This window comes from Primulina huaijiensis, chromosome 4 (assembly GCF_012295235.1).
Source record: "Primulina huaijiensis isolate GDHJ02 chromosome 4, ASM1229523v2, whole genome shotgun sequence".
Classification (NCBI taxonomy): Eukaryota; Viridiplantae; Streptophyta; class Magnoliopsida; order Lamiales; family Gesneriaceae; genus Primulina; species Primulina huaijiensis.
This window is the reverse complement of record NC_133309.1, coordinates 2424208-2450778: the sequence shown is the minus strand read 5'-3', so window position 1 is coordinate 2450778 and position 26571 is coordinate 2424208. Positions and strand designations below refer to the sequence as shown.

General features: G+C 33.3%; 1 protein-coding gene across 2 annotated transcripts; it reads right to left on the bottom strand.

Annotated features, from left to right (window-relative positions):
• Nucleotides 1-16952: 16952 nt before the first annotated feature.
• On the bottom strand, nt 16953-23732 carry LOC140975201 (filament-like plant protein 4). 2 transcript variants are annotated; one of them, XM_073438777.1, is made up of 6 exons: nt 23510-23732; nt 21663-21794; nt 21307-21535; nt 18823-21226; nt 18095-18140; nt 16953-17564 (listed from the first exon to the last, which is right to left on the bottom strand). In XM_073438777.1, exons 2-6 carry the CDS (start codon nt 21786-21788, stop codon nt 17148-17150), a joined length of 3222 nt encoding a protein of 1073 aa, XP_073294878.1. In that variant the 5' UTR covers nt 21789-21794; nt 23510-23732; the 3' UTR covers nt 16953-17147. The 2 variants fall into 2 exon arrangements, with proteins under 2 accessions (XP_073294878.1, XP_073294879.1); XM_073438778.1 differs by lacking the exon at nt 23510-23732 and adding an exon at nt 22505-23433.
• Nucleotides 23733-26571: the final 2839 nt, after the last annotated feature.

Below are 26571 nucleotides of genomic sequence, written 5' to 3'. Positions count from 1 at the left end.
CTAAGAAGCTAGACTCACATGTCTCTGACCAAACAAAGGGCGCATTCTTCTGAGTCAACTGAGTAATCGGCTTCGCAATACTGGAAAAATCTTTGATGAAACTTCGATAGTACCCGGCTAAACCCATGAAACTGCGTATCTCTGGTACTGATATCGGTCTCGGCCAAGAAATCACAGCCTCGACCTTACTAGGATCAACCGAAATGCCCTCTCCAGATACAATATGCCCCAAAAAGACAACTTGATTCAACCAAAACTCACATTTTGACAGATTGGCATACAATTTCTCATTTCTTAAAGTTCTCAATACAGTTCTCAAATGTTCAGCATGATCAATCCTATTCTTTGAATATATCAAAATGTCATCAATAAAAATGATTACAAACTCGTCAAGGTACTTCTGAAACACACAGTTCATTAAACCCATAAAAACTACTGGAGCATTTGTAAGACCAAACGGCATGACAATAAATTCATAATTTCCATACATGGTTCTAAACGTTGTCTTTGGTATATCATCCTCTCTGACTCTCAGCTGATGATATCCCGATCTCAGATAAATCTTAGAATAGACAAAAGAACCCTGCAACTGATCAAATAAATCATCGATACGAGGTAATGGGTATTTGTTCTTTACCGTTGCTTTGTTCAGTTGCCGGTAGTCAATACAAAGTCTCATTGAACCATCTTTCTTTCGAACAAATAGTACTGGAGCGCCCCAAGGAGACACACTCGGTCTGATGTATCCCTTGGTTAATAGATCTTCAAACTGTGTTTTTAATTCTTTCAATTCGATTGGCGCCATTCGGTACGGAGCTCTAGAAATCGGAACTGTACCTGGAATAAGCTCAATGCTCAACTCTATCTCTCGGGCTGGAGGTAACCCTGGAATCTCGTCTTGGAACACATCAGCAAATTCACATCCCACTGGCAATTCTGCCAAGGTAGGGCTCGATTTAAGTAAATCTACTGTATACACAAGGAATCCCTCTGCTCCTTTGTGTAATAATCGAGTCATAGATAATACAGATATTAAGGGAATCCGAGATCTGGAACCTTTACCGTAGAATTTCCACTCATTAGCCATCTCAGGTCTGAATCTGACGATCTTGTGAAAACAATCAACGGTAGCTCTATACTTGGTCAACATACCGATCATACAGTCAAAGTCAGACAATCCAAGTACAATACAGTCTAACTCAATTTCATTACCCTCAAACTGTAGCATACAATTTCTAACCGAAATCACTGATATCAAACCACTTCCCAAAGGAGAAGAAACAGAGACAACAGTAGATAATGACTCGACAGGCAATGCATGTATCAATGCAAATCGTTCAGAAATAAATGTATGGGAGGCACCAGTATCTATTAATACATAAGCAGGGTAACCACAGAGAAAACAGTTACCTGCTATAACACCATCGGGTGAGTCCTGAGCCTGTTCCTCAGTCAATGCAAAAACTCGGGCCTGCTGTCTCGGAGGTTGGCTCACCGTCTGGCTTCCTCCTGGCCTCGCCTGGGACTGTGTTGGTACTGGCTGAAAAGAGTGTAGAGAAGGTGCCTGTCTCTCCACCTGAGTTACTGGACCAGATGATCCCATACTCTGAGCTCGTTGTGCACCTCTCTGTGGACAGACTTTGGCGAAATGTCCCTGCTGTCTACAAATGTTGCATCTACCAGCCACTCCATAGCACTGCTATGTGGGATGTCTTCCACCGCAAGTAGTGCAATACACACATGTGTAACTCTGGCTAGGACCTCTCTGTCTCGAGTCACTGGAGCTAGATGAACTGCTGCCAGATCTCTTGAACTGTTTCCCTCTGGCTTTCCACAAATCGTTCTTACCACTGCTGCTACCGCCACTCTCGAATCTAAGAGGAGGTTGTAGAAACTGTGCGGTCTACTGTGGAGGTCTCGGGGCCTGAACAATGTACGATGCTCCTCGCTGCTTAATCAAGCCAGCTTCAGCACCTTTCGCCCTGTTCAAAGCATCAGTAAAATTGTTTGTTCGCCCCGTATTCACCAATGTAAAAATGTCAGGATTTAAACCGTTAATAAACTGATCAGCCACGGCTTCATCATTCTCGGCCACGTGTGGAGCAAAACGTAGCAACATACTCTTCAATATTCAGCTGCCCTTGTCTCAGGTTTGCAAATTCCGCACCCTTGTCCTTCCAGTATGACACTGGGAAGAAACGCTGATAAAACTCAGTCTTAAACACTTCCCACGTAATTTCTGTACCTCTCTGTTCCAACGCTCTCTTGGTTGTAATCCACCAATTCTTTGCAACTTCTTGTAGTTGATGCCCAATCAATTTAACTCTTCGTTCATTAGTGTAATCGAGGGTGTCAAACAGCATCTCAATGTCATCTAGCCAACTCTCACACTCAACGGAATTCTCAGTGCCTTTCAGTGTCGGTGGTCTAAATGACTAAAACCGTTTCAGCAATGTTTCCATTGGTGTATCTGTCACATCCATAGGATCGTTGAAAGTACTGCCTTGTTCTAGCACTCTGACTGCTGCTCTTCGAGGAGGCATATCTGATTATCAAAAATATTAGTCTTCCATTACATCAAATCTATTCAGTCCTCCTCTGATCATATACCTCTGATCCAGAATCGGTTCTGATTCATTCTTACAAATACATGCTGTAAATCAAATCAGATAACAAGCAAACATGTACTTGTAAAAGCAATAAATCATGCTGTGATGTGAGCATATAACATATGTAAATCAACATAACATTATCACATGCTAGCACCACAAAAGCAAGGAAGAAAATTCAATCTACCCTGCTCACTTCCTTCTATTCCAGTCTAAGGAACCTACTGTTCTGATTCTATCTGAGTCTCAAGAACCTACTGCTCTGATACCAACTGTTGTGGGGACCCGGACACTAACTCAATTATCTTTGAGATTCAATGGATCAATTATATAATATGGTCAATTTTTTTTTTTTTTAAATTGTGCAGCGTACAAACAAGTGTATGAATCTATACAACAAGTTATGTAACTTCTTATAGAAATACCAGATCAAATGTTGAATCAACATAGGATCTATCATCAAACAAACTCAAGTCAGACTATACAACTAGGGTTTATCAATTCCACAACAACGTAAGTCCGAAATCTCCACGCTAGTCTTGATCTCTTAATCTCTTCGTGACCCTGATCATGTCCCACCTGTTGTCATACACACATACAGACACAACAACAGCCGGAAACCCCGGTGAGAATAAATCCCAGTACAAAACATGTATACATGCAATACCTAAAATCATATGCATAAGCATAAATCATGTATCAAGAATATGAATCATAATTTATGACACATTAGTGAATACAGATAAAACTCTTGACTCTATTCACATCTAAATCTAGGGATCCCGGTGTGAATAAGACGTAACAATCTCCCACATACTCTCTCAATCGAGGTGGCGGTACGTCTTATTCCCAGACTTCGGTCCTCTCTATATCGAATATCTACAATAGGAGTCGATCTTCTCCTACGCACATCGATACAACCGAACGTCCAGTAGCTTGGCTGATCTGCCACAGACTCTCCTATCTCAATGCTTTAATATAGAGCTATATAAAGCATAAACACCTATCAATGTATAACAATCTAGTATGTGATTTTGGGACAACTCAAACAAAATCTGATTCGAGTTATATCTCCCGATCAAACATTGAATTATACCTTTCTTTCTGTCAATCTGATTCTGTCGAAGTCTCGAACTCAAAGCTGTCAATATCAATCTGAAATGATATATCGAAAGGCACAATATCAATAGTCAACTCAACTCAGATCTGTTCTGATTAATACGTAATCTAATTCAATATCGACGGCATAACGGTATAGTCTTGATATCCCCGTCAACTCAGACAACAATAGATATCAACAACACGCCATAATCAATAACCAAACTAATCCATAATCTCAGAAATCTGAATAATCGCAATTCAATATCTGAAAAATCATAATAAATTCATAAACAGTCTGTTCTTTAATCTGTTCTCGATTATACGCTGTCTAACATGTCAAGAACCTCATATCTGAATCATATCCGATTCTGACAATACCATAATTTCAAATCATGTCAAAACTCGATAAAACTTACATTTAGTTGAAGCTCTTGTCGATAGAAACACGGTACCGCAGTCGGATTGAAATTCTAAGGGGCGGATCTTGCACAAACTTCAAATTCCTAAAATAAAAGGCGTTTATGAATGAAAGTACTCATTTCCTCGGCCTCTTCTCATTTCCTTGCTAAGTTAGGAAGGAATGAAAGTATAAATCATGCGTGGCTAGGACACTTGTCTTTCATGCATATCATGCGGCGCTCGGGCGGTCAAAATCTACCGCTCGAGCGCGGAACCTTCTGCCCGAGTACTCAAGTTGTGACACACTGGCGCTCGGGCGGTCTTTTTCTACCGCTCGGGCGCCAGACGTTCTGTCCGAGAACTTTGCTTGTTATCCACTGGCGCTCGGGCGGTCAAAAACTACCGCTCGGGCGCCAGAAGTTCTGTCCAAAGACAAAGCTAGTGGTGTATTGGCGCTCAGGCGGTCATCTTCTACCGCTCGGGCGCCAGATGTTCTGTCCAACATCGTGGCTTGTATTGCACCGACGCCCGGCTTCTCCACTTGAGCTCCTACAATCTCAATACTGTTCATTAACCCACTTCTGATTACAGTAATTACATTTCGGGCAATACACGATCAATCATTTTACACTCAGAAGTACTGCCGAAACAAAAATCAGAAGCAAACTCACTCAAATTTATATCAGATATTTTCAGAGTTTAAATTGTGCTACTCAAACACTAACTGTAATTCATTTATTTCAATTAAGAATGACTTATTGTATACTAATAGAAGTAGTACTTATATTCATATCTCTTTGAGAAAATCCATATTATAATAAGAGTTTCAGTATGCAGTGTTAAGTCCTACTAAAGTAGGTAGTTATAAAGTATTGTAATATCATTATTTTAATGGTACCTTCTAGAAACAGAAGAAGAAGAGACGTAGAAAGATTCAGCCTTCGAACTTCCAGAAACAACCTCTTGTGTCTTATATTATATGGTACTGAATTGTATTGCTCACAAAGTCTTGGCAGATATCTTTTGCATTGTATATCAATTCTCTACTGAGCTTTGATGGTTAAAAATCGGACTTCTGCTGCTAACTCCAATATAAGCAATTTGAAGAAAAACCAAGAATTTGACGAGGTGTTTATTCAACCACTCCTTTAAATCACCTCTATCGATCCTAACATTTATATAATTTCAGTGTTTATATGCATACCATAAGAAAATTGGTGATATACCCATAAGAACCCGGGTCATGGATGACCCATGACATTATATGGATATCCCAAATCAAATTCAATATGCAGGATGTTTTCTTCAGCAGCCGGGTAGGTGAATCGCCTGGGATATTTTATTCCTGGGCAATCAAGAGCCCGAACCCTCATACAAACTCCCCGAGAAACTATTTTACCCGGGCCACCGTGGAAACAGTGCCGCACTCAAGTGTTTAAGCATGAGATATCTTATCTGTCAGAACTGCAGGGATTTGGCGTGTTAGATAAGTCATCAGAAAGTATGGGCAGCCGCTTTATCATACTTAGTGGGTAGGCACTGAAAATAATGTAATGATGTGATTTATTACTATAAATAGCATGCATATTTCTCATTTACAGATTCTGAAATTTTGAATTCTTAAGCACTCACATATATTCTCACATATATCGCTTGTGTTATTCGTCTTAAACCTGCTGACTTAAGTATCGGAGTGGTCACGTCGGACACCTCTCCGACACCCATTCACGAGGTCTTTTCCTTGTTCGCGGGTTTTAGCTGAAGCCATTATACTTAAATTTCCTTAAACACAATATCATCCTCATCATCCGGTGGATTGCTCACACCACTCATACCTGATTCACCCGGATAACATCAAAAATGAACATTATCGTATAACATTTCCAGAATCAAATTAATCATATAAAAATGACATTTAATTGGAGAAAATGATGCAACAACAATCTCATGTTCCATATAAATTTGATGTCATGTGATCACATGCTAGTTCCTTTCGACTACTATTTGCACATTATTTGAAATTATTACACATGGAAACTTTTGTTGTATAATTATTAATTAGAGAATTATAATAATTGATTAAATTTCTTATTGATAGGATAATGGATGGTCATTCAGATATTCTGGGAAGAGAAAATCTCACTAATTTTTTTCGTCGTAAATAAAGATTTAACCAAAAATTTGAAAAAATATTTTTTTTAAAGAACGAGCTATGTCACACGAAGAGATATACTCTCGATGTATCATATACACATCCATCAAATTTATATGTGGGCAATGCATCATAACTTTTTTGGTGAGTATATTCATACGAGACTATCCTTATGTGGAACGATTTGATTTCTAGATTTGTACAACGTCGCATAAAAATGAGAGTAAGTCTCTTGTGAAACGGTTTCATAACGAATCTTTATCTGTGAGACGAGTCAATCCTACCGATATTCACAATAAAAAGTAATACTCTTAGCATAAAAAATAATATTTTTTCATGGATGATCCAAATAAGAGATCCGTCCCACAAAATACGACCCGTGAGATCGTCTCATACAAATTTTTGCCTAAAAATGAATGTCATTTAAATTACAATAATTAAATATTTCCCCAAAATCAAATCTCTTCCTCGAGATCAAATCCGTCAATCTACACACAACGTAAATGTTTAATCTTATATTTTACGTTATCTATATTTTGTTGGCTCAAACTTACATTGAACTCATTGCAATCCAAATATCTTGTGTAAATATTGTTCTAGTTGTATTTGCTTTATATATTATATAATCATATTTTTTTTTTCAAAAGATCAAAAGAAGTAATTTTTATTTATTGGAAAAATGAAATCTTACTCACCTTATATAATGATTGAAATTCTTCGGAGAAAGTGGGGTTTATATTGTCTCACATATTCTGAATAATAATAATAATTAAAAAGAAAAAAATTATATTCTGAATTCTCCAATTTAAGAGAGATGAATTTTAATAACAAACTATACAATTACCATAAAAGGTATGCTATGATAATTATATTCACTATTTCAGTGACTTTTTGACATCAGATAATCAAAATAGATATTATATAATAATTATATGATTGGGCTGTCAAATCAATGGTCAATTAAAGAGTAATGTTTTTTTCCCTTGAAAATTATACAGTATTAATGGTCAATTAAAGAGTAATGTTTTTTTCCCTTGAAAATTATACAGTATTTATATATTTTTTAAAAAATATATATACAGTATTCAAATATTATTCTTCTGGAGTTTTATTATATTTATTATCATGATTATTAAAATTAGTCAAATTTTTTAAAAGATCTTGTCGAATTCCAAAAATATGATAATATAGGATCAAACATATATATATTGTTATATCTAGGGGTGTGCAAAATTTTGGTTAAACCGAATTAACCGACCGAACCGAATTAATTCGGAAATTCGGTTCGGTTAATTCGGAAGTTCGGTTTTGAAATTTTAGACAATCGGTTAATTCGGTTCGGTTTTCGGTTTTAATTTGAAAAATTCGGTTAAACCGAATTAGTATATATATTAATTTAAGTTGTATATGGACATTAAAAATACATTAGAAGGAAACCCAACTTTTGATATATTAGAAAGAAGCTCATTCATCCAATGATTTTATCTTCAATATTTCTATTTATTATTTATATTTTTTGTTCAATGTTCCTTGTTATTTATAAGATCTCCATTGTTTTCTTTTTTTGTGTGTTAAAATTCGTATTTTTTAAAAAATATCGGTTATTTCGGTCGGTAACCGAAATAACCTATTTAAAAATCGGTTCGGTTAATTCGGTTTTTATGAATATTTCGATATTTAAAAATCGGTTCGGTTAATTCGGTTTTTATGAATATTTCGATCATTTCGGTTATTTGGAAATAAAATCGGTTAAATCGGTTATAGGTCTATTCGGTTCGGTCGGTAACCGAATAGACCGATTGCACACCCCTAGTTATATCGAAATTTATTATCTAAAATAATACTGAAATTTTAATATTCTAAACTATACAATAACGTCTTAGCATTGTGTTTTCGATCATTTTGTTCACATTAAACAATTCGGATTAAGCTCGGAGGTTTATCTAATACATCCGAAAGAATAACGGTCGTAAATTCCCCTAAAAATACAAAGAGATAGAGAAGTCTTTTGTTTTGGTAGAGATGTCTTAATAAAGCATATTACTACTAAATTCATGAGTATTTATTTTGTAAAATTGAATTTTTCCACAGATAATGTTTTTATGTTATTTGCTTGTTTTTAACATTTTCTTAGAATGTCACAAAATTTTTAATCTTACCTTTTATGTTATTTACTTGTTTTTAACACTTTCTTAGAATGTCACAAAATTTTAAATCTTACCTTAATAAGAAAAAGAGAGGGTATCCGTGAATAATAAATTTTGCGCAAGTATTTGGTGCTTCAGGGAAAAAATAATCACTAGAAAACCAACGAGTTTACATAAAAACTAACACTAGTGATTTTAATCAAAAACCAATTTTCTCAACACGTTGAGAAAATCAAATGCTTCCTAAAACAAAGAACAACACTAAAATAGTTTTTAAGGAAGCAAAACATGATGCCGAAACTGGAGCAACAAAAACAAATCTTTAGCCAACTCCTTTACAGTTGTTTTCTGCAGATGTCTCTAATAATCATGACAACACATGGATTCAGAACTTCTTCGATCAACAGTAACCTTGTAGATTGTTTTCTCTAAAGTTTATGGTGCGCAAAGATGCAATTATATGTATGTACTTCTGCGTAAATCATCTCCCCTTTGCATGAGCTGAATCTTCTTATTTATAGTCCTAGGGTTTATCAAGAAAGAAACCTATACAATATGAAAATCAAGAGTTTTATTAAAAATAAACTTTTTTTAAATCAATAATATCATATCATAAAATCATTATCATAAATATCACATTTAGAAAGACAAAACCCTTTAAACCAATATTTCACACAATCTTATCAATAACATTTAAAGAAAATATTATTTCAACGAATAAATTATATCTTGGAATCCAAGATTATTTTTCCTTTCAGATAGTTCTACACGACGTGATCCTAGTGAATTTGAAATAGTTGAAAAATCTTGAAAATGTGGTATATGTAGAGGTCTGGGACATAATACTCGTTATATGCTCACAAAATACTGAAAAATATGCATTTGTTGTGAAAAAATAAAAATTTACGGTAAAAAAAGTAAAAATCTCAAACTCTCAAAATTATCACACTACACACTTTATAATATTTTTCTCTCAACTCAATTGTGATTTTCTTCACAAATGAGAGATCATTTATAGAAAATCTTTACAAATAATCCAAAAATAAAATCATCATTACCTACATCATCACATACTAATTTTCAATATTTACAACTCTTATTTTCAACATTCAAATATTCAACATACACATTTTAAATATTAATTTTCAACACTCCCCCTTGTGATGATGATCATGATACGATGATGTCTTCATTACGTGTTTTTGTACTGCCTCATTAAAAACCTTACTAGGAAAAACCCATTTGGATAAAAACCATAGTAAAGGAAAAAGAGTGCAGTCACGTAAACTCCCCCTCATGTTGATACGAACAATTCTTCACAAATTTCGTAGATTGCGCATCCCAATATTATATATGTGCTTTCTGAATATTGTAGTAGGAAGTGCCTTTGTGAAGAGATCTGATGAGTTTTCACTTGATTGAATGTGACGAACATCAATACATTTATTCTTCTCAAGCTCTTTGGTGAATGCGAAGAACTTAGGAGGAATATGTTTAGTTCTGTCGCTTTTTATGTATCCTTCTTTCATTTGAGCAACACATGCAGCATTATNTCTTGTGTAGATCAGATAAGTATCCAGCATCAGCATAACCAATTATATTTGGGTTAGCATCTTTTGAATACAAAAGTCCGAAGTCTGTCGTTCCTCGTAGATAACGGAATATATGTTTAATTGCGTTCCAGTGTCTCTTTGTTGGAGATGTGTTAAATCTTGCCAATAAATTTACAGCAAAAGATATATCAGGCCTTGTACAATTTGTAAGATACATAAGGGCACCGATAGCACTTAGATATGGTACTTCTGGACCAAGAATATCTTCATCATCTTCACATGGACGGAATGGATCATTTTCTATGTTTAATGATATAACAACCATTGGAGTACTTAAATGATTTGATTTGATTTATCCATATTAAAACGTTTAAGGATCTTTTTTGTATAATTTTTCTGGTGAACAAATATTCCACATTCTTTTTGTTCAATTTGTAAACTCAGACAATACTTGGTTTTTCCAAGATCCTTCATTTCAAATTCTTCCTTCAAGTATGACACAACTTCATGAATTTCATTATTCGTTCCAATGATGTTTAAATCATCAACATATACAGCAATAATTACGCATCCGGATGTTGTTTTCTTAATGAAAACACAAGGGCATATTGAATTATTTACATATCCCTTTTTCATCAAGTGATCACTTAGCCTATTATACCACATTCTGCCGGATTGCTTCAACCCATATAATGATCTTAGTAATTTCACAGAATAACATTCTCTGGGTTTTGAACTTTGTGCTTCAGGCATCTTAAATCCTTCAGGGATTTTCATATATATATTACTATCAAGTGATCCATATAAGTAGGCTGTAACAACATCCATAAGACGCATTTCTAAATTTTCAGATACTGCCAAGCTAATCAAATACCGAAACGTAATTGCATCCATCACAGGAGAATACGTTTCTTCATAATCAATTCCAGGCCTTTGAGAAAAACCTTGTGCAACAAGTCGAGCTTTATATCTTACTATTTCATTTTTCTCATTTCGCTTTCGAATAAAAACCCATTTGTATCCAACAGGTTTTACACCTTCAGGTGTAAGGACTATAGGTCCAAAAACATTACGTTTATTTAGCGAATCCAATTCAACCTGGATGGCATCTTTCCATTTTATCCAATCCTGCCGATTTTTACATTCACCAAAAGATTTTGGTTCATGATCTTCATTATCATTTATGATGTCGATTGCCACATTATAAGAAAATATATCATCAATTTCTTCTATATCTTTTCGGTTCCATATTTTTCCAGTATTAATATAATTGATAGAGATTTCATGATTCTCGTCAGTTTGTGGTTCTGACAAAACATTTTCATCATCATGTGTTTCTTCAGGAACATCATTCTCTATTTTGTGATCATTATGTGTTTCTTCAGGAACATCATTCTCTATTTTGTGATCATTGTGTTTCTCTATGAATTTTCTTTTTCGAGGATTTTTATCCTTGGAACCAACTGGCCTTCCACGCTTCAGGCGTTTAATGACATCATGACTATCTTCAATTTGTTTCTTCGGAATTTCAATTCGAGCAGGGGCATTTGCAGCATGTATATATGATTTAGTTACCCCTTTTGTGTCTGCAAATGCATCTGGTATTTGATTTGCTATTCTTTGCAAGTGCACAATTTGCTGTACATCTTTTTCACATTGTTTTGTTCTTGGATCCAGATGTAACAATGATGATACATACCATGTAATTTCTTTTTCGGTATGTTTCTGTTCTCCCCCTAACATTGGGAAGATTTCCTCATTAAAATGACAATCAGCAAAACGTGCTGTGAACACGTCGCCTGTCTGTGGTTCAAGATATCGAATGATCGATGGACTATCATAACCAATATAAATTCCAATCTTTCTTTGAGGTCCCATTTTCTTTCGTTGAGGTGGTGCAATAGGCACATACACCATACATCCAAAAATTCTCAGATGAGAAATGTCTGGTTCTTTACCAAATGCAAGCTGCAATGGGGAGTATTTATGATATGCACTTGGTCTGATGCGAATTAATGAAGCAGCATGTAAAATTGCATGTCCCCATATAGAAATAGGGAGCTTTGTTTTCATAATCATTGGTCTAGCAATCATTTGCAGACGTTTAATCAATGATTCAGCCAATCCATTTTGAGTATGTACATGAGCAACAGGATGCTCAACAATGATTCCCATAGACATACAATAATCATTGAAAGTCTGGGAAGTAAATTCACCAGCATTATCAAGTCTAATTTTCTTGATTGTATAATCGGGAAATTGATTCCTCAATTTTATTATTTGAGCAAGTAATCTTGCAAATGCAACATTTCGAGTTGACAATAAACATACATGTGACCATCTGCTGGAGGCATCAATCAATACCATAAAGTATCTGAATGGTCCACATGGTGGATGGATTGGTCCACAAATATCACCCTGAATACGTTCAAGAAACATTGGTGATTCAGTTTGGATTTTGGCTGGTGATGGTCTTATAATAAGTTTTCCAAGAGAACATGCTTTACATTGAAACTTATTATTCTGAAAGATCTTCTGGTCTTTCAATGGATGACCATGTGTATTTTCTATAATTCTTCGCATCATTGTTGAACCAGGATGTCCTAATCGATCATGCCAATTGGTTAATATTGAAGAATTATCAATTACCATGTTTGATTCAATGGGACGTATATGTGTATAATGCAATCCAGTAGGGAGCATTGGTAGTTTTTCAATCACATATTTCTTTCCTGATTTATATGTGGTAAGACACATATATTTCTCATTCCCTTCATTCATTGTTTGAGTATCATACCCATGGGAATATATATCATTAAAACTCAACAAATTTCTTTTCGATTGTGGTGAATATAAAGCATCATTGATCAAAAATTTTGTACCATTAGGTAACAAAAATTGTGCTTTACCACATCCTTTAATCAAGTCTACAGGACCTGATATTGTATTCACCATTGTTTTTGTTGATTTTAGTTCCAGGAAATATCTTTTATCTCGGAGGATAGTGTGCGTTGTACCACTATCAGGTATGCAAACTTCAGCTTGGTTCATAGCATTTTCCATATTTGAACTTCAAAAAAAAATGTGCAATGAAATAAAATTACTGACAATACATTTATAAAAATAAAATACAATACAATACATATTTAAAAATTTAACACATGATAAAATATTATCATACAAGTACATGGAAAAATAAAATTTTTTTTACATATCTATTCCACCAGCAAATTGGTCATTGTCTGAGAAATCAATCAGAAAATCTCCAGCATAAAAATGAGTTGAATCACTCAAAGGTTCACAATGTTCAGCGAAGTTGGTCTCCTTTTCTTTCCCCTTTATTGATTCTTTATAAAGTTTACAAATGTGCTCAGGGGCTCATCAAATACGGGACCAATGTCCTGGAGTACCACATCTGAAACAAGAACTTTCAAATCTTTTTGAGTGATTCTCATTAACACTCATATTCTCATGATGCCTTTTCGGTGGATGGTTTGGGACGCTCTTTTGAGATGAGTTATAGAAATAACTATCTCGATTATTTTCAAAACCACGGCCGCGTCCACGACCACGACCACGACCTCGATTTTGTCCTCGACCAAAATCTTGTCTATAACTTTGATTTTGGTTTCCAGGTTTAAATTCATTTTTGCTTACAGCATTTACTTCTGGAAATGCTGTTGATCCAGTAGATCGGGACTGATGATTTCTCATTAGTAGCTCGTTGTTCTTTTCCGTCACAAGAAGACAGACGATAAGTTCAGAATATCTCGTAAATCCACGCACTCTATATTGTTGCTGTAGAGTTATATTTGATGCGTGAAATGTGGAAAATGTTTTTTCAAAAATGTTTTTTCAAGCATTTCTGATTATGTAACCTCATGTCCACAAAATTTTAATTGCGAGATTATTCGATACATCGCCGAATTGTAATCACTTACTTTCTTAAAATCTTGGAATCTCAACATATTCCATTCATCACGGGCGGTCGGAAGTATAACTTCCCTTATATGTTCAAATCTTTCTTTTAATCCTTTCCACAGAGCCATGAGATCTTTTTCGATGAGATATTCACATTTCAAACCTTCATCAAGATGTCGGCGCAAAAATATAATAGCTTTTGCTTTTTCTTGTGATTAAGATATACCATTTTCTTTATTAGTCTCGCTTAGACCCAATGACTCAAGATGCATTTCTACATCGAGAGTCAATGGCATATAATTTTTCCTCGTAATGTCGAGTGCAACAAATTCGAGCTTTGTCAAGTTTGACATGGTGGTACTAAAAAAAAATATGATGCATTTTATTAGTTAATGAATATTGCAATACAAAGTAATGGATAAATAACAAATACAAGCATTCGTAAAAATAAAGAAAACACACGAGAATGATATTCTCCTATAAGTACAAAATTCGTGAGTATTATAACCAAAATAATTAAAAATAACTTTGTGAAAGCCATCTTTTTTTTCTTCAGAAATTTGATGAAGAATAATTTTAGAGAAGAAGAGAAAGTTGGAGTAATTGAATATGTTTGTGAGATCATATTTATATGGCAAAAACTAGCCGTTTTATTACCGTTTATGGCCGTTGGTGTACAAGAAAATAAATGTATGTATTTGTATAAATTTATGGTAATAATATGGTGTATATAATATTAGTAGTGTTTTAAATAATTATGTATATCATATCACAATATTATAATGAAGTGTCATAAAATATTTTGTTTAAAAATCTTATAGGCTTTTATACTTGTTGTATCCCTTACCGGGAGTGTGGGATGTAGTCTTAACATCCTCCCAGGATTTATAACAAGTTTTTTTTGAAAAATTTATTTTTATTATTTATAATAACATTATATTATATATTAAATATATAAACAATAAATAAATAAACAATAAAATAAATATTATTACTTTTGTTACCTTTTTCTTCTGTTTTGGAGCTTGAAAAAATATGGAGGACTTTTAGAGCTTCGTGCTGATAACGTGTTGTGAAAAAGTAAAAATTTACGGTAAAAAAGTAAAAATCTCAAACTCTCAAAATTATCATATTACACACTTTATAATATTTTCTCTCAACTCAATTGTGATTTTCTTCACAAATGAGAGATCTATTTATAGAAAATCTTTACAAATAATCCAAAAATAAAATCATCATTACCTACATCATCACACACTAATTTTCAATATTTAGAACTCTTATTTTCAACATTCAAATATTCAACATACACATTTTAAATATTAATTTTCAACAGCATTATATTTTTCTTTGTTTGACAGCCAAGAAGAAGTCGTTGGGGCAATGGAATCTATTGACGAGCCAAACATTCTATTTTAAATCGGTTAATCTATTGCAATTGTTTATCTTTAGGTTTACTTTCTACTTATATTACGTACATAATATTGCTCACTTTTTAGTTCAAAAACAAAAAAAAAAATATTTGTTAAAAGTTATTTTTAAATATTACATATTGACATTTATCTTGTTATTTCTACGGGTGGTATGCCGTATCGTACCGAAAATCATATACCGTACCGAAAATTACGATATAAGAAAATCAATACCGATACTGTACTGAAATTTTCGGTAATTTTGGTACATATAACTAGCATACCGATTACACCGAAATTGTACGGTATACCGAGATTTCGGTACGGTATCAGTATATACCGAAAAAAACCTTACATTTTAAAGTTTTTATAAATTTATTGTTTTAAAATATTATATATTTTAAAATTTTTGTATATTTTTTCGGTATATACCGAAATTTTAAAATTGCATACCGTTACCGTACCGAAAAATTTGGTATTGTTATCGTACCGTACCAAAATCTTCGGTATACCGAAAATTCGGTAAATTCGGCATTTTTTCGGTACGATAATCTCGGTATACCGAAAATTCGATATTTTTTCCAACCCCTACTTATTTCAATCGCAGGAAATTCAAATGTAAACTGAAGCCAGTTGAATTATTAAAAGTTTTAGTTCAAGTAAATTAGTGTATATTGAGATCGTCGACTTTCATTTTGAGTAGTTGTTTTGTTTATAATGTTTGATTGGTGTATTTTTGTGATTTCAGATTATTTCTAATTTAGTTACGTTCTTTTATAGTTATTTTTTAAGATGTTTTGTTTTGATAGTTCGAACTTTTTCTAAAGAAATATTAAAAAATAAAAATTGATGAAAACATCGCAATTTCTAAACTTTTGTAAATGTATAAGAATCCGAACAACACTGCCATGGATTTGTTGTCCGGATTTTATTTTATCTATTTTAAATTTTTTTTTTTAATTATGATTTTCTGAATCTGTGGCAGACCGCCGCAGATGAAAAGTGGAGCTCAGTTTTGAGCTATAAAATACAGCAGCATTACTTGCTATAAAATTCGGGTGAGCAAAGTTAATCACATTTGTGCTATAAAATTCGGGCAGCATACATTAATTCCGCAAAATAAGTTTCATAAGTCTCTTTCCTTCACTTTGTCAGAATTTTTTTGAGCAGCATTGTTTCATCTTGTTTTTTCTTTTGATCAAGCAGCATTGGTTTTTCTTCATTTTTTTTTTTTTGTAATTCACGTGCACGAATGATTATTATTGAAATATTTTTATTTTATAATGTTATTTTCTGATAATATTTTTCAATATTGTCGATTTGTAATATTGTTAGTTGATTTTGACACAAATTAATACATGTGCACGTTAATTACCCACAACACTTAGAAAATAAAATAATGTGCACTTGCTAACGGATTTAGATCATCTACTGTGTTCAAAATACAACATTTGGTGATGTGCACTTTTTACACGAGATGATCACATGATTATCTTGTGGACATCATATCATATGAGATAAATTTAAAAAGTTGTTAGATTAAACGAGATGATCATGTGATCATCTCGTGTAAAAAGTACACATCACTTGATGTTGTGTTTTCAACACAGCAGAGGATCCAAATCCCTTGCTAACACTAAACTGGAAAACTCATTAAAAATATTGCAAGATTGGACCATAATTTTCACAAAACGTGTAAAATCCAACATCAAATTACCCCAAATTACAAGTATGGAAAATGGAAAAAGTTCTTGATCATTGTTATATACAAAGTTACAAACATAACTCAAATTCGCATTCTTTGCATTTTTGTTGCATGCTATCAAACTGCTAGTGAACGAATGCTGGCACTTCTACCCATTCTTCCCTTTTGAGGAAAAGAATCTACTTAATCCACGAGTTTGTTTATCCGGCGTGGGAGTAGATGAACTGGAAGATGATCCAGAATTTGTGGGACGATGTTTGTAATGCTTTGATACTGGTGATCTTGATGGACTCATTGGGTAGTCGAATGCATCAAAGGACTCGTGGCCTGCTTCGAGCATATGAAATGAGGAGGCGGTATCCATTTCTGACGAATCTCGGTCTTGTAAATTCACACCACTTACAATTGGATCTTCAATTGTGAATTCACCTTTCTGAATCCTCCCACTGTTGGGTGAACTGAGAGAGCCTCTTCGTGGATGCATTGCTTTCAACTGCTTATCCAGAAGAAATATGGTTTCTTGACACTCGGCCAGCTTTTCTGCTGCAGCTGCCAATTCCTTCTCCTGATATAAGAACAGTGATGTTAAATGTCCTATCTTTGAAACACTAGTCCCAAAGGCCATAAGAAATACACCTATAACGCTCCTCGGCTTTTTTGGACGGCAGACCATGGAACAGAGTCCCAAAACTAAACATCCAAGGTCCATACGTTTTGTAGGAAATGAGCCAGCATCCCGAGAACTGGCTATAACATAAAATAAAATTTATTTCAACTGGGAAAAAATTGTTTTTGTGTAGTTTGTCCATAAATTTTCTGGCTGCTTTTGTCCCTATCAATAGTAGAATCTTCGATATAACCATAGAATGAGTGAGTACAAAGAGAAATTTTCTGGAAACTATCACAAGCTGATTTTCTATCACCATAACTTAGAAACAAAATTTCTTTCAGATTCATTATACGAAAATTATGAAAGAACCTATTATGCAACATGCGTTAAGCAAAACTTTAATAGCACATCTGTTGGGATGTTTACAAACTAAGAAAGTGAGATAGCTCCATTATAGTGAAAATAAGATATGCTAACAATCTTACCTGGCTAATCTTGTCTTCACTAATGGCCATCGGACGACTATCAATCCTGACATTAAAACATCAGGCGTAGTTTCTCGCATTTGAACAACAAATCAAACATAAATAACCGAAAATGTTTAGCAAGATTCTAGTTTTTATGCATGCAAATATTCAAGTCAGGTGGTTCAAAACCACCAAAGCATTTTATTAAACAACTTAACGTGAAACCAAGTATTGTTTGTATTATTTTTCTTGTTTGGTTGCTTTTTTCAACTCTTTTTCCTTCTACCTTCTTTGAGGAATCTTAATTTGGTTGTGCTTCATGGAAATCAGAAAAGAACCTATTTATACTTCAACAAGAAATAAAATCATTGAAAATGAGAAAACATTACGAGTCACCATTTGTAAACACGACCTATGAAAAAGCGAGGAGGTTTTCTTGTGAAGGCATTGAGCATGGTTTTTTTATTAAGTTTTCTAAAGAGTAAAACCGCGTAGAAACAATTTAAAAAGACCAACCTAAGACTATTTACAATTCGTTTTACCTTAGATATAAGAAATATCATATTTGTAACCAAAATGCTCGTTCTAATTCTAAAAACCTTGCTCCTGAGCTGTATATTAACGGCATAAATGATCATCAATCAAGCCATTCAAGAAAAGGATATAGCTATCTTTTTCATCCTATTCACTGACTCGGAAACAAAATGGGTGCATAAAACCTACTTGAGGGAAGTAATATATAATACCTTTGCAGCTGTTCTTGAAGATCTTTGCAACTGGTAAGTGCATCTAGATGACTTTTTCTCTCCTCTTGCAGCTCATTAACCAAACTCTCTATTTTCCCTTGTAGAATATTTACTTTTGTTTGTAATTCTTCTGCCTTTGTTTCAAGTGATCTGTATGATTCTGCCATGCATTTGAGCCGTGTCTCAGCCAAGCCGTTCGTCTTTTGAGCTGATGTTAATTGTGACTTAACCTCCAAGAGAAGCTGCTCTGTATCCAGCAACTGAGACTTGCAGCTCTCAAAGTTCTCCGTGCACCTAAGAAGATCAACTGCAAAATTATCTCTTTCCAATTTCAGTTGTTCAATCTCCTCCACAGAGCATTTACAAGAGGTGGCTGTTGATTCGGAGGTTGGAACAAGATTCCCATCATATGGGACATCAGGATCAGATGTGGAATCGGGAAAGTGTGCACGCTCGTTTGGACACCTATCCCCTGTTGAGTCAACAGCTGTTGTGTTCTCCGGTAGTGCAATCTTGTCTATACAGTCAGAAGAGCCAGTTTCCAATTCAAAACTTTTGAATCCAAGGACACTGAAATGCAGTTCACTTGCTTTGCTTAATACATGAGAAATGCTGAGAACAAAATCAATAGGATTAACCCTACTTTTCATAGAATCACTATATTTTTCGATGAGAATATCGAGTTTCTTATTCAATTCATCTCCACTAGAAGATGTTGTTCCTGGGTTGTTCCTAACCTCTTTCTCAAGAACCATTATAAAGTCATAAATCTGAGAGACAGCAATTTCCAGTTCTTGATCAATTGCTTGTGTAGTTTCAGTAAAAGAGTTGTCATTTTCAGACAAAGACACACCCTTTGTTCCTGTTGTCATTGCTTCCTCACCAAGAATCTCAATATCACTCATTGTGCCCAGACAATGCTCAGCTTCAACATCAGAATTCACGGTCATGTGATGTGAATATTTGTGCATATCCTGCATAATATGTCTAATGCCTTCAATAGCTTTTTCTATGTCTTTTTCCTTGGACATCAACTCAAATACCATAGATATTTCTGATTGGAACTTGACAAAGATGGGTGGATCAGCTTGCAGTTTCAGATCTCCAACAGTTATATGATCATCTCCAGATGGGGGGTCGATGTTCCTAGAGAGTTCAAGTAAAGCTTCACATTCTATTATTTCAGAACTTGCATTGCATGCATTACCTGATGCATCTGTATTAGAAACTGTTCCATTTGATAGATATGCTAACTTCTCCATCTCCAAAAAGTCATCCATTAAGGCCAGGTGATTTTTATCATCTGGCTTGTGTTCACTATCAACATTCTTTTCCTTTTTCAAACGCTCAGAAATTACTGAAGCTGCCCATGAATCAACACAACTTACAGCATCATCATTTCCATCTTCTGACATGGAGGTAAAACTAGGGGGATTACGAACATAGTGATTATGAAAATTTTGAATCGGTACTGGAGTATTAGATCTCAAAAGACCTTTCTGTTCACCATTTACTTGCAGATGTCCTTCTAAACTTTGAAGCTTGTTAGCTGTCTGGGAAAATAAACTCCTAGAAGCTGACAATTCACTGTTACGCTTTGCAAGTGCTTCCTTCAACATGTTTCTTTCTTCCTCCATCTCCAGTAGGCGTTCAGTTAGAATCTCATAGTTTTTCTGGAACTTCGGCGTATTGTCATGGGAAAACTCTGGCAGTTGGGATGGGTGACGAGGAGTCCTTGCTGGAGACCTCCTTAAACGGGTCTCACTATGATCCCGACTCATGTTTTCAACTTCAAGTTTCATCTGTGCTACCGCAGCTGGACCAGGCAATTTCTTCCGAACAAGACCTCGTAATCTTTGACACTCGGCTTCAAGCTTTGCAATTTTCTTCACTCCCTCCAGGTTCTGCTTGTTTGCTGCTTCTGCAGACCGCAAACTCATATTCTTTTCCTCATTTCGAATTTCCACCTCTTTCCTAGCAATATTTAGTTCGTACTTGAGTGAATTCACTTCTTTTTCGCAGGATTCAATATTACTATTCAGAATTTCTATCTCAGTCTCAGCTTGTAATTTCTCTTCATTTAGCTTGATCAGCATGTTAGAGCGCTCTAGCAAAGATTGTGAGATTGCAGACTTTTCAGCAGCAGACCTTAGTATTTCTTGGTCCAAATTGGATATTTTCGATCCAAGCTCGAGCTTCATTTTGTCAAATACCTTGGCCTTGTTGAGAACTACTTCATGCAGTTTTTTATCATGTTCCTCCTTCAAATTTCGTATTTGTCTCATACTTTCCTTGAGAGACCCATCTAAATGTGAGGCTCGATCTTCGGCAGTATGTTTTAGCAGTGTTACAGATTCCAGATGATTTTTTAATGCCTCTGCCTCTGCCTTTGCCTTTTCCCAACCTGTGCAAAATAGACACTTAAGTTTGATAATATTCTTTCTATGCTTTTAAGAAAAATAATATAAAGCAGTATGTTTAAACCTGAGACAGCTTCTTCCGCGACTTTAGCATGTTGTTTCACCATGATTTCTTTATTGTTTGTTTCTGATTGGGCTTCGGATAACTTTTCTTTCAATTCAGTTACTTCATCCTCTAAGGCCTTGACCTTTTCCTCATAGGAGTTCACTTGATCCTCCAATCCACTTAGATGTGTATATGATTCCATTGATATTTGAACATGTTTCGATTTTTTATTATTGCCCTGCTTAGCCTGAAATATAGCACAATAATATATATATTATATATTATATGCAAGGCATAGTGAGGTTGGAAAGATGATAAGACTGAAAGTCCTTATCCTCTTGGTCTCTACATAAGTACAAGAATAGATCAAAAACCTTGTCCATTTGAGTAGCAACAACATCTGAAACAGCAGTAGAGGATGCCAATGCAGTAGCAAGAGTTTTCTCGATTTCCTGCTTATCAGTTGACTTCTTCTTCCAAAGCCAACTCCTCTTATCCATTGCAAGCTGTTGTCACAAACAAGATGCAGAGTAGTGTAAGCTAAAACTATACTCTAGGGTACAAAAAATTAAATCACTCAAACAGTGAAAGGCACACTCAATCATGAACAAAAGGAAACACCGGAAAGGCATGCCACAGCAACAAAACTTCAGTCTTTTTCGAGTATCCAGTACGATCTTTATTACAATATCAGTCACCCAATTTCAAACCCAAGTTTATGAAAATTATATGAGTGCCTTGTCAGGATACATAGTGTTGACAAGATGTACCATTGTGTTCAAATCTTTCCATTTCCCGAGTCCATTTATCACAAATTATTTACTTGTTGAGTCGCTGGGAAATTAGAAGTTGGGTAGAAAATGTTCACTAGTTAATATTATCATACAAGTGATCGTTAGTACAAAGTGAATCCAGTCATATAACAGGCCAAAAATCCTTAATCAATATTTTAGTTTCATAAGCAATTAATGTGCACAAGGCCACACATCAGAAAATGAAGGACGTTCTGGTTAGGACTTAGCATGAGTAGTCATGAGGTAAGTAGTCATGAGGTACATGATGAAAAAAGTTTTTGATATTTTTTAATCTTTTCGAACGTGCTAGATATAATCTCGACAAGTGAGTCGAAACACAAAAGATTGTCAACAACTCCAATGTGGGAGTCTTAATTGAACAACTCAATATCGATGGAGAATATGTGCATGGTAGTTCATACCTTAGTACAAAAGATTCAAAGTAATGGAAAATTCAGGACCAGAGGACTCATAAAAAAATCTGGATCATTATATTAACATCAAAATCAAAAACAGATAAATAGAGGACAGACAGACAAACAAAGATGAGATATTTCCCTCAAATCATCAATACATATTCTAAAACACATACATCAATTATATTTTAATGAAACCGACTACCTACTTACTTTAAAATTTGCCCTCGAAGATAAAGAAAAAGACAGGCTACCAGAAATAATCAAAATATACTACTATAACTAAGAATCCTACTATCTTTCACACACAAAAAGAAAATTCTAATCTAGAAAGTCCCCGTCTCATAATGTCAGATTTTGGTTTATCATGTCACTTCCGAATAAGAAAATAAATCACAACCAGATTGCATTATTGCATCCACCTTCAATTATTGAATCCAAAAACAAAACCTGACATCATTGATAATCATGGTATGCTTAAAAAGCCTTGATCGCAGTACAAGAAACATATTTATTGTTGATTTTACATGTAGTGGTTAAAATCCCATGTCCAAACTATGAAAACCACACTTGACCATTCATGGATTTCAAAACAGCTAAAACAAAAACAAAAGCCAAAAAAAAAAAAAAATGAGACTAGCATGAATGGACAGGAACTAAAACAAAACCATGAAAAATCACAGAAACAATAGTTAATAATACACCAAAAGATATCGAAAACAGAAATCAAATGAGACAATACACCTGCAGAGGATTTGGGAAAAAGTGAGAAAGCTCTCAACTATCTGAAGCATAATGAGAGAAAATTTTCAAATGCCAACAAACGAAGAAGAAGACAAAGTTATTTTTGAAAAAATAAACCAAAGACCAAAACTTAATCAAACAAAAAGCGAGCTAAAGTCTTCGTTTCAATCACTTATTGACTCAAAAACACACAAAAAAAATATGACAAAAAAGGAAATCAGATGCATCGGAAGATTGATCCATCAACACATACACACACACACGCACCAACAATGCAGTGAGTTGGTGATTCGATTCAAAACAATCACAATCCGCGTTTTCGAACGGATACAACTCGTCGACAATGCGTTGCGGATAGAGTAGAGAGTTAGGACTTGGCGGAGATAGCGGTGGAGCGTGGGTGGTGGCGGAGGAGGGGGGTGGGAGGTGGAGTAGCTGAATGTTACTTGTAGCTTCGCAGGCAAGAAGTTGAAAGGCTCCAAAGACGACAACGGCCTCTTTAAATCCATGAGCTCAATTAAATTTATTAACAAAATTAAAATTTATATATAATATTATTATTATTAGATTTTGAAAATTCCAAATTAAAAGAGAACTATAAATTAAAAATAACTTAAAATTGAACAAAAGAAAATACTTCTGAGTTTTAAAATATTTAAAAAATAATTTCTTGAGCATATAGGATTTTTTTTTTATTTGGATTTCATATGGAGTAATTTTCTCGTGAGACGGTTTCACGGATCTATATCTATGAGACATGTCAATTCAATTCATATTTAATGTGAAAATTAATATTTGATATAAAAATAATATTTTTTATGAATTAAGTCGGATAAAAAATCTATCTCACAAAAATCTATAAGACGATCTCATACGAGTTTTTAAATTTTTCATATGGATTCTTAGTAAGAAATAAAATGGTATTTAGAATTCAAATATTTATTTCTCATAATTTTTTATTTTAAAAAATTTATCATTTTTTATGATAAAAACTTGTGTGAGACGGTCTCACGGGTCGTATTTTGTGAGACGGATCAATTATTTAGATAATCACTGAAAAAGTATTACTTTTTATGCTAAGAGTATTACTTTTTTTGTGAATATCGATAGGGTTGACCTGTCTCACAGATAAAGATTCGTGAAACCGTCTCACAAGAGACCTACTCTTTTTTTATATGCGGTTTTCACCAACCTAAACCTTTTTTTTTTCATCGACCAAACCCTCTCTTAGCCCTTACTTAAACCAAACCTACAAGTAATAAGCATAATTCATAGGTATAATAATCATTTTAATCTTAGCTAAAACAATGAGTGACATGTGGTGTTTGGATTAATATATGTTTTAATTGATTTGAGTTTTAATATTTCTACTATTTATAGTTTTTGATAAAACAACAAACGTTTGATCATATGATCAATATAAAAATAAATGTCATATTTCGATTATCATATATTGCAATGAACGTAATTATTGAAAGATTGATAGTTAGATAGTAATAATTATATTTGATATGAAAATGATTGACGCGTGACACTTAAACTATTATACAATTTTTAAGATTTTAAGTTACACCACAACTATTAGTTATATATTTTGATAAATCAAAAAACATTTTATCTTATAATAATCACAATCATAATCATAAAATTAATATCAATGCTAATATTAACATAACAAATATATTTTTTAAATCAGTTAAAAACTTGTATTTTTTTTTTACAAATTAATATTATCTCGTGAGTAAAAGAATGAGACAAAACGACCCAAATATATAAATTGATAAATCTATTTTTAATTTTTTTAGAATGAAACTATTTTTATATTTTAATATATTTAAGTTAAAAAAAAATTGGTTAAAATTTAAATAGGGAAATTTATAATTTTCGTCATATATGTTTGTGTTTTTGTTATTTTGGTTTTTATGTTGTAGAAATGAGATCTTAGTTATGTAAACTTCAATTTTTGACGATTTTAATCATTTTTCTTGAAAACTAACGTTGTCAAATTGTCTAATTGAGCGACGCATAGAAGCCATGTCAACTTCATGTTAGCACGACATCAGTAACAAGTCGAAAAAATAACCAAAAAATTGCATAAAATACAAAGGCAGCGGACTAAATGAAATTGGTCTACATAGATGATTAAAAACTGCAAATAAACAAATTTAAAGGATCAAAATTACCATATTTTTGTTTAAATAAATCAAATATGCATATTTTCTTAATCACAATCATAATAAAAAAAAAACCTATTCACTTATATGTTTAATTTAATTCAATGTATATATCCGTATGTAATAATTATTTCTGTTATGAAGACTATCGAACTATAACATTTGAGTTGATGTATAATTTAAAAAATTAAAATTATATTATTATTATCAAATATAATTTTTAATAAAACAACAATAGTTCGATTTTATAATATATAATTAATGAGGTTTAAGTTTATATATATGTGTATATATATAATGAGCTATATTACAAAAAATGACAAGTTGTCATCAGAAGAGGACATGTTGGCAGAATTAGAAGTGACGTGGCTGGGGGGCTGTTTGGACCACTTTCAATCCAGCGCACATTTTTAGATTTTGGCGCGTCTTGTTAGCACGCCGATTATATATTTCATTATTTTTACTATGAAACAACAAATTATATAAGTTTATTAAAACACATATATATTAAATTTAAACTCGAAATAATTTATATAATCAATTAAAGCATCCAATTTTTTTTATATAATATAATAATGAATAAATTTAATATCATGATATTTATTTAATATTAAAGATATAAATTTTAAGTATTTGTTAAAGAATAATTTGAAAAAGTTAAATATAGAGACCGATCAACGTCTATATTATTATTATTGTATGACTTTAAAAAATTTGAGTTTCATTATTCTATTAGTTATAATTTAATAAAACTATAAATTTTCAATCTTATAATTAATATCAGAGATAAGACATCTGTTCAATTTTCATGAATTGCAAAAATAGTGCAATTATTTGAAAGGTGTTATAGGAAATAATAATCGGATTTATTAGGCTTATTTCTATTTAAATAAACAATACAACATAAAATATATATATATATTGTTGACCACTAGATACCGTGATGAAATTGTTAAAATAGGTGTCCAACAAACAAATTTGTGGCTTGGGCTTTATTGAGTTTTATGCAAAAAAATATATATATATATATATTCGCAATTGTAAATCCAAGCATATGTACTCAATTTTTAAGAAGTTTTATATCTGATTTATAAAAACATATGATCTTAAATACAATAAATTTCACACATTTTTTTTCTTGGAATATTCTAAAAT